Raw genomic sequence first — 18,090 nt, 5'->3', positions numbered from 1 at the left:
GCATCCTTTTAACCAGTGTTTTGAACTCTGCATCTGATACATCGCTTTTTTCCATTTTGTTCAGTTCCTTTTTTCTGGATTTTCGATCTGTTCTTTCAGGCCAGGTTTCTTTGTCTCCTCACTTTGCCAGCCTCCCTGTGTTTATTTCTATGTATTTGGTAGAACTACTATGACTCCCTGTCTTGGTGATGTGGCCTAATGTAGTAAGTGTCCTGTAGCATTGGTGGCACAGCCTCCTTTATCACTGAAGCTGGGTACTCAAGGTGGACCCATTGTGTAGGCTGAGTACACTCTCCTCTTGTAGTTGAGCCTGGATTGCTGTTGACAGGTCAATGGGAGGGATTACCCAGGCTGGTCAGCTTCAAGGACTGGCTGTGACCACTTAACTACCAATCTCTGCCCTCCTCAGAGGATCAGGTGTGCAGGGGCAAGGGTGGTGGTGCTTCAGCATGGCCCAGATGAAAGAACAGATCGAAACTCTAGAAAAAGAACTGAGCAAAATGGAGATAGTCTACCAGATGCAGAGTTCAAAACACTGGTGTTAAGGATGCTGAAAGTACTCATTGAGTACAGCAAACATATAGGGGAAGAAATGAAGATTACACTAAGTGAAATAAAGAAAAATACACAGGGAGCAAACAGGGAAGGGAAGGAAGCCAGGGTTCAAATCAATGATTTGGAACATAAGGAAGAAATAAACATCCAGCTGGAACAGAATGAAGAAACAAGAATTCAAAAAAGTGAGGAGAGACTGAGGAACCTCTGGGACAACTTTAAGCACTCCAACATCTGAATCACAGGGGTGCCTGAAGAAGAGGAAGAGCAAGAAATTGAAAACGTATTTGAAAAAAGAAGGAAAGAAAACTTCCCTAAGTTGGTGAAGGAAATAGACATACACGTCCAGGAAGCACAGAGAGCCCCCAACAAGTTGGACCCAAAGAAGACCACACCAAGACACATCATAATTAAAATGCCAAAGGTTAAAGATAAAGAGAGAATTTTAAAAGCAGCAAGAGAAAAGCAGTTATTCACCTACAAAGGAGTTCCCATAAGACTGTCAGCTGATTTCTCAAAAGAAGCTTTGCAGGCAAGAAGTATTCAAAGTCATGGAAAGCAAAGACCTACAGCTAAGATTACTCTATCCAGCAAAGCTATCATTCAGAACTGAAGGGTAGATAAAGTGCTTCCCAGACAAGGTAAAGCTAAAGGAGCTCATCATCACCAAGCCTGTATTATATGAAATGTTAAAGGGACTTATCTAAGAAAAAGAAGAAGATCAAAACTATGAAGAGAAAAATGATGACAAACTCGCAGCTATCAACAACTGAATCTAAAAAACAAAAACAAACTAAACAAACAACTATTACTAGAACAGAATCATAGATATGAAGATCATATAGAGGGTTATCAGCTTGGAGGGGGAAGAGGAAGGATGGGGAAAAAGGTACAGGGGATAAGAAGCATAATTGGTAGGTACAAAATAGACAGGGAGAGGTTAAGAAAAGTATAGGAAATGGAAAAGCAAAGAACTTATATGTATGAATCATGGATATCAACTAAGGTCGGAGTGGTTGCTGAAGGAAAGAGTGGTACAGGGTGGAGGGGGTAAAGGGGAAAATAAATTGGGACAACTGTAATAGCATAACCAGTAAAGTATGTTTTTTAAAAAGACTAGCCATTCATATGTAAAGTCAAACAATTTGGGTGAACCAGGAAGTTGGGTGGGATGGAGGCTCAGGGGTTTTCCAGGTTGGGGCAAGCTGTGTTAGCTAGAGTGATGGAGTCTCAGATATAGCACCCACCTGCCAACTCTGTGGCTCTGTGGGGAGAGGACTCAGAAATGGTATAACAGGCAGTCTTTTTATGCAGTCTGTTATTACCAAAACAGATTTACAGACGTAGCCAAAAAATGTAAAAAGAGGAAATCTTTGAACACCTCACAGAGAAAATTCTTGATTTAGGTATCGTTTGTATCCTTAATTATTTGCATTTTTTATTGTTCCTTTCATTTTATGACAGCAATAGGATTATTATAATTAAAGCTCTTGGTTTAAGAAATGTTTTGGTTTTTAGTGCAGCCACACCTAATAGTAATTTACTATTTGTCTAGATAAACAAAGCAATACACAGATTTAATGAGTTTAAATCTCAGGTGTCAAGCTGATGGTAGAAGTAGTTATATATATATACTCAACCTACAGTCTTATACTTTGAAGTTCATTATAGATCACCCAGTGGTCAGCATCTGAGGGTTTTTTCTTTGATTAAGAAATTTCATGTTGAAATTCTGTAATCAATGGCTAATGATTTCTTTTGTCTTAGGTGTTTATTATAAACTCATCAAACATATTTCTTCTTGAACCTGTAAATGAAATAAAAAGTCTTCTGGATGAGCACACAGATATGTGTAAACGCATTCTTAACATTTATCGGTTCATGGTTGTACAAGTATCAATGGACAAAAAGACGTGGTAAAAAATTTACTCTTTATGTTTATTATATTGTGTGCATGAGTGTAGTAATTTTTAGAGGAATAGTGTCTGTGAACAGGGCTTCTACTGAATAAATAAATAAATGTAACATTTTATATAGTAATCATGTTGACAATAGTCTCCTTCACTTTATCTAACATCTTTGATCAAACTTCTGGAGAACCACTTGGCTACCTTTATAAAGTGGACTTATTGTGATGGCCTCCTGCATCTCTAGGAATGAACACATTCATGCATGTGTGAATGAATGAATAAGTAAATTATTGAATGTATGAATGCCTGATTCCTCAGCCTCACATTTAAGGCTAAGGCCATGTACAGGCAGGTGCTTGCTTTAATTTCTAGCCCTTTCTCAAGCCTAAACCACCCTGCAGGGTGAGATTCTGCCTCCCTGCTTTATCGAATTGTTTTTTTCCTGAGCACATCCTGAATGTTCTGTACAGTGTGTAATTCCTGCCACCTTCCATAACTACCATTAGATTTCACCTTCCTTTTTCTACATATCCTTATATTTTTCCTTACATCCTTTAATTCTGCATTAGCAGTACCTCTGTCATAGTTCTCAAAATTGTCTTAATCCCTAAATTACTTGCATAGAATTTGTGTTTTGGTATGTATGTATGTATAGAAAAAATGGCCTTATTTTGAGAGGCCTTAAAAGGTATATACTGATTATTTGTTTCTATATTTTCTACATTTCTTACCATAGTACCTTATATAGTATTGGTATTCTATAGAGATTTGTTTAATTGTATGGAAAAATAGGCTTTTGGGGGAAATAAGAAGAGCTGTTCTTTTGTTTTTATAAAAATGACACATGTTCATTATTAAATTCAAACAACCAAAAGTTTTAAAAAGAAAATGAAAGTTGCCTCAAAGCTCACTCACCAGACCACACACAATCCCATAGTATTATGCCATGTGTATGCACCATCACTTTCTTAACCTGTTAGCTATTAGTAGAAATGTAGTTATTTCATTTTGTTGTTGGAGGAAGGTAGGACAATGAACATCCTTATACATATGATTTTTCTCCTTTGACTCATTCTTAAAGAGTAGAAGTAATTAGTCAAAGAGCATGCTTAATTTTGCTATTTATGGAAAAATGGCATCGTTTTTTAAAAAGTTCTCTATTAACAGTATTAATGTAGTTATATCTAGAAGTAGTTATTGTTATTAATTTATTTGGAACATTTTTGTGCAAGGTATTTTTTCAAGCACTTTACATGTATTTTCTTAATTGGTAGCACCCTATGAGGTTGATCTCCTCTCTATTTTATGGTGCTTTTTAGGCACACACAGATTAAGTAACTTATCTTTTGTTCACACAGCTGAAATTTAAACTGTGATCCTCTGACTTCAGAGCTTCACTTATTAGCCAGTAACTATACCACTTTGACTCATTCTTTTGTTAGTCTGTCCTTTTTTACTTTTTATATGCTTTGGATTATTACTGTTGAGCCAGGTTAAAGTGAATCTTGCTATGTGGAACATGATTTTAGAATTTTTTTCTTAATTTTTATAAATTCCCTTGAAACCATAGCATAATGAGAGATTACCCATGTATTTTTTAATTTGAATTTATAAGACTTTATGAATTAAAATCATTATTATAGTATTACAAAGTGAAAGGTTATCTGATATGTGAGTTAAGGTTTGACCGCAAATCAGATAAGATTTAATTGGAAATCTATACTTTATTGTGTACATAGTTGATTTCAAATAGGTTTTCATTTCATATAGTTAAGAAGAAAGCCTAGAATTATAAATGTGGCTCCTTAGATTTTTATTTTATTAGTGAATTTGTGTATTTGTTTGTTAATAAATTCAGGATGTTTTTCATTGAGTGATATTTGTCTATTTGATTTTGCCCTCATTTCCCAGAAAACCCATGACATCTAGATATGGAATCTATTGCTGCCTCTGCCATATTTCTCACATGGACTGTTGCACATATTAAGATGCCTGGAATGAGCCAGCAGCTAATCTCCCAAAGAGGAGGGGGCTTTGATAGGGACTTGGGCTGTTAACCTGACTATACACAAAACTATAATCCCCTTGTCAGCCTCTTTCACATATGGTTGAATCACTAGTGCAAATATGGTAGCTTTATGGTCTTAATAATAAGCATCTAGCAGAAAGAGGCAAGGTAAGGATAATTAGGATTGTCTTGGCTTGCAGTTACACAAAGGACATAAAGGGTTAAAAAATGGCCAAACTAAAAAGGATAGAAAGAGGCAATACTCACCAGGCTCATTGTGTTCTAGTAATCTTAAAATATCAATGGAAAAAAATACAATGAAGATTAATTTAAAAATGTGTAGTTTTTAAAAATTTATTGGGGTGACATTGGTTAGTAAAACCATGTCGTTTTTAAAATTGAACATGATTTAATTCTAGATATGTGGTTTTTCTCTATATTGTAAAGATGGACCAAGGTAGTGCTATATTGTACAGTTGGGTGGGTGTTCCTGGAATAGCTCCCTAAGGTCACTGCTTGATGTGGAAGGATGAGAACAGTCTCTACATTTTCACCCCAGTTTTTCAGCTTTTGCATAAATTTTTATTTGATGAGAAGGTATTATGGCTAGAAATGCTTTTAAAGTGATACAGATTCATAAAGTAAAACTTTTTTCAAAGAATTCTGAAAATTTGAAAGCTATTTGATATTTGAGTTATTGAAAGATAATAGAATTTTTAATAATAAATACTAACTCGGAAGTTCATCATTAACAAAAAGCAAATATTTGCAAGAAGGAAACATTAATTAATTTTTTTTGCTTTAAGGGAACAGATGCTGCTTGTGTTGCTCAGAGTCACGGAGTCTGTACTGAAGATGCCATCACAAGCTTTTCTGCAGTTCCAGGGGAAAAAAAATATGACCTTGGCAGGTCGACTTGCAGGACCACTTTTCCAGGCAATAAAAATAAATAAATACCTAGATAGTTAACTAGATGAATAGATATGTATTTCTTCAAAATTCATTGGGGCCTGTGTTTGCTACCTGAGGAAAAAAAGCTTTAAATCTGAGATCATTTTATATTAAAGGATGTTTTGTAGAGCTAAATTAAAAGTTGCTTTTTAAAATAGACTATTTGTCATATAAACAAAGTTACAACCTACTGTAAAACTGGAGGAAATGTCAGGTCTGAGAAAAACGTGTTAAAATAGGCTGATGATATTTTGTGTGGCATACTTGTAGGATTGCAAAAAGCTACAGAAGGGCTTCATGAAAAATGGCCTGATAGTTTTATCAGTTTCCAAATCTCTGGTATTGTTAGAAAGCCAAAACGTTCTTTTATGTTGTTCCATGGTAGTGAAAAGTAGTAAATGATCAAGATTTTTACTTATCATAAGACTTTATTCTCTTCACTTATTTATTTTTCAAGTATCAGTTACTGTTTGATTATATAGGAATTTATATACTATGTTTTCCAACCCGAGGATAAGACACTGACTTTAAAAATGTTTTGTGGATTCTTTGGAAAATAGAAAGCATAAATATTTATTTTAAGATGACAAATTAAATACAGATACATGGATAAAATAGTTCTGAGTGTCAAAGATAAGAGCTAGCTCTCTAATTCTTGACCATAAGTTTAACTGTTCAAATATGCTAGTTTACCTGAAATCCTGTGCTGCTAGTGAATAATCCTTTCATGCCAGCTATATTTATTATCTAAACTCCTCTTGACTTCTTTCTTCCTTTCTTCTTTTCCTTTCCCTTTCTCTTTTTCTTTTTTAAATTTTCCTCTTAATGAGAACTAACACAAAGGTGGAAGCTATAGAAAGACGAAATTTTACCTTGCTATGTGGAATAACTTTTTTGTAGTCTGAATATTTAAAGATAGAATGGAAGACCACTAGTTATTAATGTTCTATACTGTAAACTCTGCTCATTTTCATCTTTACATTTAACTTGTAAATTTATGTGAAGTCCTTAGTAAAATTTGTAGAATTAAGCTTTTGAAAAACTATTTTGTGATTTATTTCTTCAATAAGCAGGTATATCTTTGGTATCAGGGATATTGGCTCATCCATAATATTTATCCTTTTATGAATAAGTTTTTATTCAATAATTGGATTTATTATAGAACACCATTAATTCCTCTGGTGTTTTTACAATGAAATTTAATTTTATCCTTCAGTTTATAATTTTTCAAAACCACATTTCACTGAGTTAAGAACAGAATATTCAAGTATATAGTTAGTGATTTCTATCTTTAATTCGAGAATGTTATTCAAGTATATAGTTAATGATTTCTATCTTTAATTCGAGAATGTAGGGGTTTTTTTTTTTAGTTCAGTAACCATTTACTCAATAATTTCAATGGTTAATAGTGTGGGAAACTTTCTATCTTTGTAAAAAGCATTTATTTAACATTAATATAAAAGAACATGAAGGATAGCTACAACATTAAGGAGATTTCTTTTCAGTTTTGGCATCTTGTCTTAATTGCTGGAGTGTTGGTACTTGGCAATAGTTGAACTGAAATATATAGTAGATACTAATGATTGCATGAGTTACTATGTACCAAGAAAAGGTCATGGATGTTACTGTCTTTTTAGGTCATTTTTTAATGAGCAAATATCTGATTCTGAACATATTTCATTGTTATTTCTGATTATTTGTCTTTATAGACTCTTATAGTTGCCTGGATCAAAGCAAATCTAAATGTGTACATTTCCCGAGAACTTTGGGATGACTTACTCTCAGTCTTGTCATCATTGACTTATTGGGAAGAATTAGCCACTGAATGGTCACTGACTATGGAGACACTAACTAAAGTTTTAGCTAGAAATTTATATAGCTTGGATCTCAGTGATTTACCGTTGGATAAGCTGAGTGAACAGAAGCAAAAAAAGCACAAAGGGAAAGGTAAGAGTTGTTCACAGAGATGCTCCATATAAATTTAAGTAAAATGGTCTCAGAAGATCAAGCCAGGGAGTGGGCTGAGGTTAAAAGTTATGTTTTCTCTTCATTATTCTCTCCTTCATTTGTCCTTGAAGGTTAAAAATTTTAAAAAAACAAACAAACATGCAGGTACCTTGAAATTTTTTTTGAAGAACCATAAAATCAATAGTAGTTTTGATGTGAAATGAAGTGTCCTTTATATATATCTAAAGTTAAATCAATAATTCAGTCTTAAATATTTTATTTTTAATAATTAACCAATATGAAAATTTATAAAACACTCTCCCTTTTAATCATACATAAGTTTTTTGCTGGAACTTAGTGATTTTATGTTGCTCTGTTTAAAAGGAATTTTTTGAAAATTCTTTTGAAAACATTTTCTTAGTTTTAACTAAAAGCAAACATTCTCTAGATGTGGACTATATCTTTCTAATGTTAAAAGTGGATAGAGGGACAGTAACAGTGATTATATCATTATTATAAGCCTTTATGATGCTTGATTAGTACTTTTTACTTTTTTTTACATATTAATTGTTGTTCCAGTACAGTTTTCTGCCTTTTACCCCATCTTAGCCCACCCCCCAGCCCTCCCCACCTCCCTCCTGTTTCAACCCCCCCCCCACCTTGTTATTGTCCATGTGTCCTTTATACTTGTTCCTGTAAACCCTTCCCCATTTCCCCTGAAATTCCCTCCCCTCTCCCCTCTGGTCACTGTCAGCCTGTTCTGAATTTCAGTGTCTTTGGTTATATTTTGCTTGCTTGTTTGTTTTATTGATTAGATTGCTGTTAAAGGAATTCGTTGCTAACTAGAGATTATATCTGAGTCACATTTCACACTTAACAATAGTGTGATCAATCCTTTTTTTTTCCTGGATTATTTATTTCCCGAGTGGCTGTTGGCAGGTAGAGACTTAGTAAATTTCACCACAGGATGGCTTTTGGTTAGCTCATTTATTTCCTATTCTTTTTGCTTGAAAATGTTTCATTTCTATTACAAATCAAGTGGGGAGCTGAGGATTTATAAAACTTTATTGTTGATGGTGTATTTTAAAAATTCTGCATCTGTTTTGGAATATAATTTTTGCATAAATGAAGTTTAACAAAATGTTATAGTACACAAGCATTTTATCTTGTTACTTTTATAATACATTATGTGTAAATCTTAAGAATCTGAGGTAGTTCGCACACATAATTCAAAGTGATTATTACTCAGGTGGTAGTATACTAAGATTGCAAATATACATTTCTAGGAGTTGGACATGAATTTCAGAAAGTTTCAGTTGACAAGTCATTTTCTAGAGGATGGAGTCGTGATCAGCCTGGCCAAGCTCCAATGAGACAGAGAAGTGCAACAACCACTGGTTCCCCAGGAACTGAAAAGGCGAGGAGTATAGTACGGCAAAAAACTGTTGGTATGTACTCTTTAAAAAAATCATGAGAATTGTACAGACAATCTGTTTATAGTTCTTAGTAACAATGTATGTAAATAGTTTTCTTATCAGTTGATTTTTATTGCTAAGTGAAACACTTCTGTAGCAAAACCTTTTTTTTCAATAGTGCTCAGAGTCCAATGACATGCTATGTTATTCCTTTATAGTATTAAGATTTATCTTACATTATTGCTTTTATGTACTTTATGTTGTTGTAGATATCAATAATTCTAAATTGTTGTTTTACAGAATTGACTTAAAACTGATTCACTTTCCAGAACACATGAATTAACTGGTATAGTTTCTACTAAGTGAATATACTTACAGACATGGAAAATTTTCAGTGTTACAATGACACGTTTAGATTGGCTTCACAGACTTCCAGCAAGGAATACGTGCTTTTTACTTGCAGACAGTTGAGGTGAAGATAAAGTCTATTGCTAGGTCCTTGCTGCTCTTAATAGACATGGAAGAAATTTCTATAATCTTGGGAATAGCAGCAAAGGAATAGTGATGGGAAGAATTTCTAGATGTAGGATCACTCAGCATACTGTGGGCTTAGCTACCATTTTATTCCTTTTCCTCTCAGAGGTTTTAATTTGGTCTGAATTATAGTAGAAAGAGTGCTATAATGAAAAGCAAAAGGGCTTTGTCCTGATCTCTTTTTTCACTCTCCTTCATTACTAAATAGCTAGATAACCGTGGACAATTTACTGAACTTTCTACACTTTATTTCCTTCATCTGCATAGTGCCTGAAATAAAATTGCTTGAAGTTACTTCATGCTTTACAATCTGTGATTCTCTGGAAGGAGAATATTCTGTGGAATGTATCTATATTTAATGGTAATCAGTGAAAAACATTATTAATTTAAAAGTAATTTAAACCCATTGTTGTAAGGACATGTCACCTATAAAATAATGGGTTCTGAATTGTTAAGAATTACATTCTAATGAAAGAAACAAAATTAGTAAAAGAATAGGGAAATTAAAGATTTAAAAGACTTACAAATTATGGCTAGTTTTAAGTCCTCAAAAGAATTATATTTCTATAACTGTCTACTTTCTATAAAATAAATATAGAATTATGATTGTATATGTCAAGCAGAAAGAAAAAGAAATGATACAAGGAAAAAGAATATTGATGGATTAAAGTAAATATATTTAGAATTTTTGGTATAGAATAACTTTTTTAATTTCTTAGATGATTACATCTGAAATGGCTTTTCTTCATTTTATATTACTTTCACATTTAGAGAAAATATTTGTGTGTTGGTTAGGAAGGAATTGTTCTTTTTTCTTTTTATTTTTTAGAGAGAGGGGGAGGGAGGTAGAAAGAGAGGGGGAGAAATGTTGATGTGAGAGAGAAACATTGATCGGTTGCCTCTACTCTGCACCCCAACATGGGACCAAACCTTCAACCCAGGCATGCATCCTGACCAGAATTGAACCGGCGACCTCGCGCTTTGTGGGACGACACCCAACCAACAGAGCCATACCGGTCAGGGCTGGAATTGTTCAAGTTTAAAATTTTACTTTGTTTTATTTAATTAAAACTTGAATCTCTTTAAAGTTTCTTATATATTTTCTATAGAAGTAATTCATGCTTAGTGCAGAAAGTGAAGTTTAAACATAAAGGCTCTTCCACTGTCTTATAAGTAGTAGTCATTGTTAATATGTTGGTATATTTATAATTTTTTTAAATACATGCTATATAAATGTGTAAAATCTTTACACATCTTTATCATCTTTAAATCATAGCTGACTCTGATACCCATGTTAAAAAAACAATTTTGTCTGGCTTGTCCATTGAATAAACCTATCAAATAAAAAGTTAAAGCATTAAAAATTTTGTTAACAAAAGTACCTGTACCTACCTTCTAAAGGTAGAAAACACTAGAAAAAGCAGCAAATTAAATTAGGATATTTTTTGGACACGTATTTTCTTAAATTTAAAAAAATCAATATTTTGTGTTCTTAATGAACTTAAATACTCAAGCTGTGTTCAAGTATATACATTCTAGTAAGTCTTTCCCTCAGCACTACTCTCCACCCTCCCTGTTCACCTCATTAGAGAGAACCACTATTCTGTTTCTTGAGCATGCTTCTAAAGATACTTTATACATGCAGCTATGTATAGAGCATAATATACACTGTTGTGAACCATGGCTTTTTAGACATTCAAATAAAAAAATATTTTTTAAGTACTCAATATGGACACACTGTTCTAAGCATTGAGGCTATAGGTAGGAACAAGGCCAATTAATTCCACTGAAGCTGACAGTTATAGTGTTCATGGGAGACATATAATAAATAGGTAAACCAGTATGTGTCAAGAAGTAGTATTGTGAAGAAAAGTGAAGCAGGGAAAGGGACAAGAGAATATAGGATGGGGAAGTGGGACCATTTTAGATAGGGAAGTCAGTGATGGAAGATTATTGCATATCAGAAACTGTTTTGAACTTCTTACATCAGATTTCATTACATGGAAGTATTATAATTTAACTTGTATCCTGAAGATGGACATTTAGTTAATTTCCAATTTTGTGGTATTAAAAATAGTACAGAATATGTTTACTTCTATACTTTGTACAGATATACTTTGCACAGTTATGCAGGTATATCTGTATGTTTAATCTATAGGATTTAAAATTAATTGCCCTTAAAACAGTGAAATACTGCTGCATGCCTATTAGAATGGCTAAAGTCCAAAACACGGACAACACCAAATGCTGATAAGGTTGTGGAACAACAAACTCTCAATGATAGTGGGAATGCAAGATGGTATAGCCACTTTGGAAGACAGTTTGTTAGTTTAAAAAAAAAATTAAACATACTCTTTATTCACACAATCACCTGCACACAAATATTTGTAGCAACTTTATTCATAATTGCCAAAACTTGGAAGCACCAAGATGTTCTTCGTAGGTGAGTAGATTAACAAACTGTGGTACATCCAGACATGGAACGTTATTCAACAATATGAAGAAATGAGCTATTATATCATAAAAAAATATTTGGGAACCCTAGATGCACATTGCCAAGTGAAAGAAGCCAATCTGAAATGGCTACATATGATTTCAACTTTATGACATTCTGGAAGAGGGAAAACTAAGAAGACTGTAAAAAGATCACTGGTTACCAGGGATGAGGGGGTATGGTAGGTGGATGGGGAGTAGGGCAAGGTGGAGGGATGATAGGTGGGGGGCATAGAGGGTTTTTAGAGCAGTGAAACTACTCTGTATGATACTGTAGTGGTATATATATGTCATTATACATTTGTCAAAAACCCCTGGGATGTACAACACACCCCATGTACAAAAGAGTTATCCCTAATATAAACTATGGACTTTTGTTAATAGCACTGTGTCAGTACTCGCTCAGCAGTTGTAACAAATGTACCATACTGGTTAATTTAATATGTTAATATTTGGGGAAAATGGTGTTGAGGGGTGTGGTAATAAGAGTATATATTAGAACTCCTTTGTACTTGCCACTCAATTTTTCTGTAAACCTAACACTGCTTAAAAAAATTAAAGTGTATTAGTTTATAAAATATGATATATTCATTAGGAACTGAAAGTACTGGTAATTTAGATATTTGAAGTAATCACAGATTTACCTTTGAAAATTTTATTTTTTAAAAGTATGTCATTCTCTATTTCTTAAGTTTATGACCCTGAATTGGGAGAAATAAATCACATAGATAATATTTCTGACTTTAATTTATATTTCTCTTTCATGCAGTAGTCCTTTTAATAACAAAACAAATTCCTCTCATTAAAACTATCATATTTTTCCCATGACTGAATTACCTGAGTGAGAAAATATTGAATATGTAACTTACAAAGTCTAATTTAACTTTAAACAGCTTTGTTTATACAAGTAGTCTAATGTAAGCATTGAATGTCCTTATAATTCATGAGGATAGTAGTATAGTCTGGTGAAATTCACAGAATAATGGTTTTGTTATATCCAAAGACTAATTGGTTCCTTTCTGGAGTTTTCAGATTGGAATTTGTCTAAAAGAATTTATCTTTCAATTAACGGCAATATGTCTTCATTTAAAAATTACTGAACATTGCATAATCCTTTAACTCGTATTACTCAGGATTACCTTAGTAAGAAATTTTCTGTTATTAATATTGAGTTTAAAGTATAATTTAAAAAATTTAGACAGCATATTTAAGGTTTTGCTATGCCAACAAATATTAAAGGAGATACAGTGAGTAAATTTAGGGCTTATAGAGTATATTCAGGAGAAGCAATGCAACATGTCTGCAATTATGATTTAGAATCTGGTATTCAACATTTGGAACAAATATATCACTGCTTCTGTTTTCAGATTTTCCTCTTAGTTTATGTTTATTGTAATATTGGGCCTAAATCTAAGGACCTATAGGTATATTTCTGCCAGTAGACACATATGTATGCATGTTCTTAATTTTACTTAATTGTAAATTAAAGAGAAATATGTGTAGCATCTTGGAAGTGAGAAAAGGCCAGAGTTGCCTTCCTCCTATTTATTTTGTATGTTTGTATGCTTTTGAGGAACATGGAAGTGCCGGGGATTGAACCCGGGGCCTCGTGCACGCTAAGCACGTGTATGCTTTTAATGAACCATCACATTTGCTGTCCATGAATTTCTTGTGCTACATGGGGACTATGGAGTGAAGATCACAGTTGATACACTGTGAGTCCAAAATGAATTTATGTGGAGTGCACCTATTTTCCTTTTTTATATGTTTTTTTTTTTGAGAGGAGTGAAGGGAAGATCAGAATCCCTCAGAATCCTTCAAAAATGGGCATGCTTATAGGTTTGAAATTTTGTTTTGCTTTTTGATATTATATTTTCAATACTGCCCTTTCATCTGTATAAATAATACTTCAGATTTAAGATCACTGAGGTGTGTGATTTGGGAATGTATATAGCAATAGAAATGTTAGTGGCTTAACATAGATTCTTTGACCTAGGCTTTAGATTACTACATCTCAAAAAATTTCAGTAGTTAATTCATTCTAATTTTCTGTAGTGGGAGTTGCACAGGTATGATGCACTTGAAAGATTTCCAGGTATTCATAAAGACCTGTGGTAACAAAGAGAGGGGTCAGATTTTAAAGAATTCATTCCAAATCATAACACTAACTTACACCACTATAATTATGAAGAAATTCCAAGGTAAATACCCAATCTCTTCAAGTTGGTGGTAGAAAAGAAGGAACAGATGGAATTATGTTCAAGGAATTACCTAACCCAAGGGAAAATAATCAGAGAAAACTTGTACATAATTCATTGTGGATTTGAAAATTGCATTCAATTTTGTTTTAAAAGAAATATTTCTGAAGGTCACATCTGATTGTAACTATGTTGCCTATGTGTGCCTTTGCTGTACTGGCTTTACTGAGTGATTATCTCAAAATCAAGAGAACTTTTATTTCAAATTGAATTATAAAATTGTTGGTCACTTTCACAAAAACAAGCTAACAGGAAAATATGAGTAGGGCCAGATTCTAACATTCTGTATATGTGTTCAATTTTAAAATACACTTATATTTTTATGTATTACATAATAGCCCATACACTGAAGACAGATTGTTACTATTGTCTTGATATATTCCAGCCTTCCATGTTTTGCTCCACATAAATTTATCTAAAAACTGCTGTTAAGGACTTCTTTATTTTTCCAACATAAATAAAGATTTTTGAAAAATCTGTAATTATCCTTTTCCAGTTACAAACTTTGAGATACCTTTAGTTTTTAGTTAATATTTTTTATGGTTTTCTCCTCTATATGTTCACAACTGAAACTTCTGTTTTTAAAATGATTATGCTGGGCTGCTCAAATACAGATATTCCCTCAGTAAAGATTTATTAAGCTCTTACGTGCTGAGCATTAGGGATATAAAGATAAGAGGATATAGTTTTTGCATTTGAAAAACTGGGAGGCTTGTGTAAAAAACATAAAATCTACTAAAAATAGATTGTAAGCTTTGTAAAAGCAGGAATTACTTGTTTTGTTCATTGCTGTACTGCTACTAGTAATCTAATTATGTGGAAAAGTGAGAAAAGACACAGATGAGAAGACATTTTGAGTATGAAGGGGAAAAGAAGACCAAGTATATTATGAACTCACAAAGCCATTCTGTTGCAAAAGAGCATGAAATTTTAAGGGAACAGCATAAAATTATGCATGGCAGCAGGATGGGAGGACATTTGGAGATGAAGTTTCAGTGGTTATTGCAGCTAAGTTGCAATAAGTCTTGTGTGGCAGGCCAAGAAATGTAAGCGTCAGGGAGCAAGTGTTTCTTTTTTTTATTTTAATTTTATTTATTGATTTTAGGGAGAAAGAGACATCAGTTTGTTGTTGCCCTTATGTATTTATGCATTCATTGGCTGCTTCTTGTATGTGCCCTAACTGGAGATCAAATCCACAACTTTGGCCTACTAGGGTGACCTCTAATGAACTGAGCTACCTGACCAGGGCCCAGGTGTTTCTTACAATAACTAAAACCCAAGATTTTAAATTGATGTTAACCTTTACATATTTTCTTTACCAGTGTTCCTATTACACTATATATCAGCAATATTGTTTTTTTTAAGTCCCCTAGTCATACACAGCGATACACATAACTATTTATTTAAGAATTCCTAAACTAATAATTAAGTTAAAAATGTTTGGGAATTATAAAATTGATTAACTAGGTCTATGTGTATTAAAATTTGTCTTTAATTTTGTGAACTGTTGACTCTTCTTTTAAGACAAACTCCAAATGCAATTTTTAAAAAGTAATCCAACCCTGGCTTGTGTGGCTCAGTGGACTGAGTGCTGGCCTGTGAACCAAAGGGTCACTGGTTCAATTCCCAGTCAGGGCACATGCCTGGGTTGCAGGCAGGGTCCCTGGTGGGGGTGGCACAAGAGGCAACCACACATTGATGTTTCTCTCCCTCTTTTTCCCCCTCCGTTCCCCTCTCTCTAGAAATAAATAAATAATATCTTTAAAAAATAATAATTCAGTTTTTACCTTTAAAAGCTTAATCTTCTCAATTTTAATATAATATGCTGAAGATTTTGAATAAGCACTAATAAATCAGCTCTTCATGCTGATTTCAAATTCTATTTTCTGTGTTTCTATTTAAATTTAAAAAATTATAATTACTTTCATATACATAAGAGATACTGATTTGATTAAGTATTCTTCTCCCACCAGGAACAAATACTAACCATAAGATTCAATTCTTTAGATTATGAATTACATAAGGTTTTCTTAGAAAGACCTGAGAGTGACCTTGACAGTTTATTAAGGAAGAGTATAAGAGTAGGAATTATTTTTCTTGGAATTCAGTGTCATTAAGAAGAATGGCTCAGAATTGCCTCAGATGGCTCAGAGAAATGCCCAAATATGGTACCAAAATTTTCTTTGAACTGATAATATTGAGGTTTTTCAGTCTTTCTATTCAGTGAACTTTCAAGCCTTGGTTTTGAGAACATAGGGCTTTAATGCTGAACCATGTAACTGCTAATAATAGAAAGTATTTTCCTGCTTTACATCAAAATATTTACATTCAAAATATCATATATATTGTGATTTCTTTTTTTACAGCTTGCCAGTATTTGCCGTGCTGAAATGTTTTAATTTAAAATTTCCTTCCTTTGTATCTTTTAGTTTTCTCTGTTGCTGCTTTTTCTGTGACACAAGCCTTTCATTATAGTCACTCTTCTTTTTCCCTTCCCCACTTCTTTCTTTTCCTTTTTTTAAAGCCATGAGAAGCCGATCCATTGGTGAATGTGCTCTGCCATCGGCCTATATACGCAGTGCTAAAAGTGCTCCTGTTCTGATCCATACTTCCAAACCCTTCTTGCCTGATATTGTTCTCACTCCCCTTTCTGATGAGCTTTCAGGTAGTGCCACCTCTGCTAATTTCTGCACCACCTTTTTCACTTTTTAATCCTCTGCTTTCAAATTTTGCTTAATCAAATAAACTCTTCAAAGTTAATTTCTTTGGGGGAGGTGTGGGAAATTGGGAAAGCGATTGAGAAATCAACATTTGAGTTATTTGAACTCTAATGCTATCTTTACAGTTCATTCTGGAAGTGCTAAGTTTAGTGCTGTGCCAATGTCTAATATTTTTGGTTATAAATGGCCAGTTTCTGTTTCTGTTTGATTTTTTTCTTCTCAGAAGGTTAAAAGATGTACTAGTGTATATTTATGTCATTATAGATGTTTCACAAAAGATAACTTGGAAGATAAGAGTCAGAGCCTTGATTTTTAATTTCCCATTGTTTTCACTAACAAACAATATGGTAAATCTTGAATAATGCTTTCTCCATTGTCTATAGTAATGGAACTAAGCAAGGGGGGTTAATAATCAAGAAAAGTATGTAATATAAAAGTTGTTTTATTATAAATCATTGTATTTATATTAGGTTATAATAGTATGTAAAATTCTAAGAACTCATCTTTTTTATCCTCACCCAAGGACTTTTTTTTCTTTCCTTATAGAGAGACAGGAAGGGATAGAGAGAAGCATTGATTTGTTGCTTCTCTTATGCACCTGGACAGGAATCGAACCCACAGCCTTTCGGTTTACAGAATGATGCTCCAGCCAACTTAGCCACACTGGGCAGGGCAAGAACTCACTTTTTTTTTTTTAATTGTTGCTCCATCCTATTTACTCTTCCCTGCCCTGCCCACCCCACAAACTCACTCATTTTTAAACCAAATAAAGAAGGCATTCAGTGAAGCCTCAGTTTCTAAGGAGCCTCAAAACCTGCTCAGCCTTTCAGTTTTGCCTGAGGTTATTGATCCTGAGTACTGGGATTGTCTATTTAATAATATTTAATTAACATATAATAAAATGTATAGATCCTGGGTTTAGTTTAATGAGAATTATGCACACCATTATTAACAATCACCACTATTAACAATCACCACAAACAAAATATAGAAAGCTTTCATTACCCCCAAAACTCTTAGTGACACTTTTAGTCAGAACCCCCCCCCACACAAAACACTTTAATTTTTATCACAATAAATTAGTTTTTAAAAATTATATGAATAAAATCTTATAGCATCTGGTCATTTAGACAGAAGCAAACTCACCTTGAATGTCATTACTATGCAAATGAGCTAGCTCAAATAAAGTTACTTTTACTTTCTTGGGTACTTTCCTCTCTTACTTCTTAGGAATACATTGCCACATGGTGAGGTTGCTGTTTTTGTGTGTATGTGTTTTTTAAACATCCTATCTACCTT

The 18,090-nt window shown here is 33.3% G+C and overlaps 1 protein-coding gene across 10 annotated transcripts in view; it reads left to right on the top strand.

The window, feature by feature from the left end:
• RALGAPA1 (Ral GTPase activating protein catalytic subunit alpha 1) overlaps positions 1-18,090 on the top strand; it is a 262,117-nt gene that overhangs the window by 87,274 nt on the left and 156,753 nt on the right. For 7 of the 10 annotated variants that reach the window (XM_045848429.1, XM_045848423.1, XM_045848424.1 and 4 more), the window contains exons 13-17: positions 2,323-2,471; positions 5,280-5,409; positions 7,134-7,371; positions 8,658-8,819; positions 16,596-16,736. In XM_045848429.1, coding sequence (XP_045704385.1) covers positions 2,323-2,471; positions 5,280-5,409; positions 7,134-7,371; positions 8,658-8,819; positions 16,596-16,736 — 820 coding nt within the window. The remainder of the gene's footprint in view (positions 1-2,322; positions 2,472-5,279; positions 5,410-7,133; positions 7,372-8,657; positions 8,820-16,595; positions 16,737-18,090) is intronic. The other 3 variants (XM_045848431.1, XM_045848430.1, XM_045848425.1) reach the window with 1 other exon arrangement.

This window comes from Phyllostomus hastatus, unplaced genomic scaffold (assembly GCF_019186645.2).
Source record: "Phyllostomus hastatus isolate PE091 unplaced genomic scaffold, TTU_PhHast_1.1 phas_contig_62, whole genome shotgun sequence".
NCBI lineage: Eukaryota > Metazoa > Chordata > Mammalia > Chiroptera > Phyllostomidae > Phyllostomus > Phyllostomus hastatus.
The sequence above is the reverse complement of the archived record's forward strand: the minus strand, read 5'-3'. Positions and strand labels throughout refer to the sequence as shown.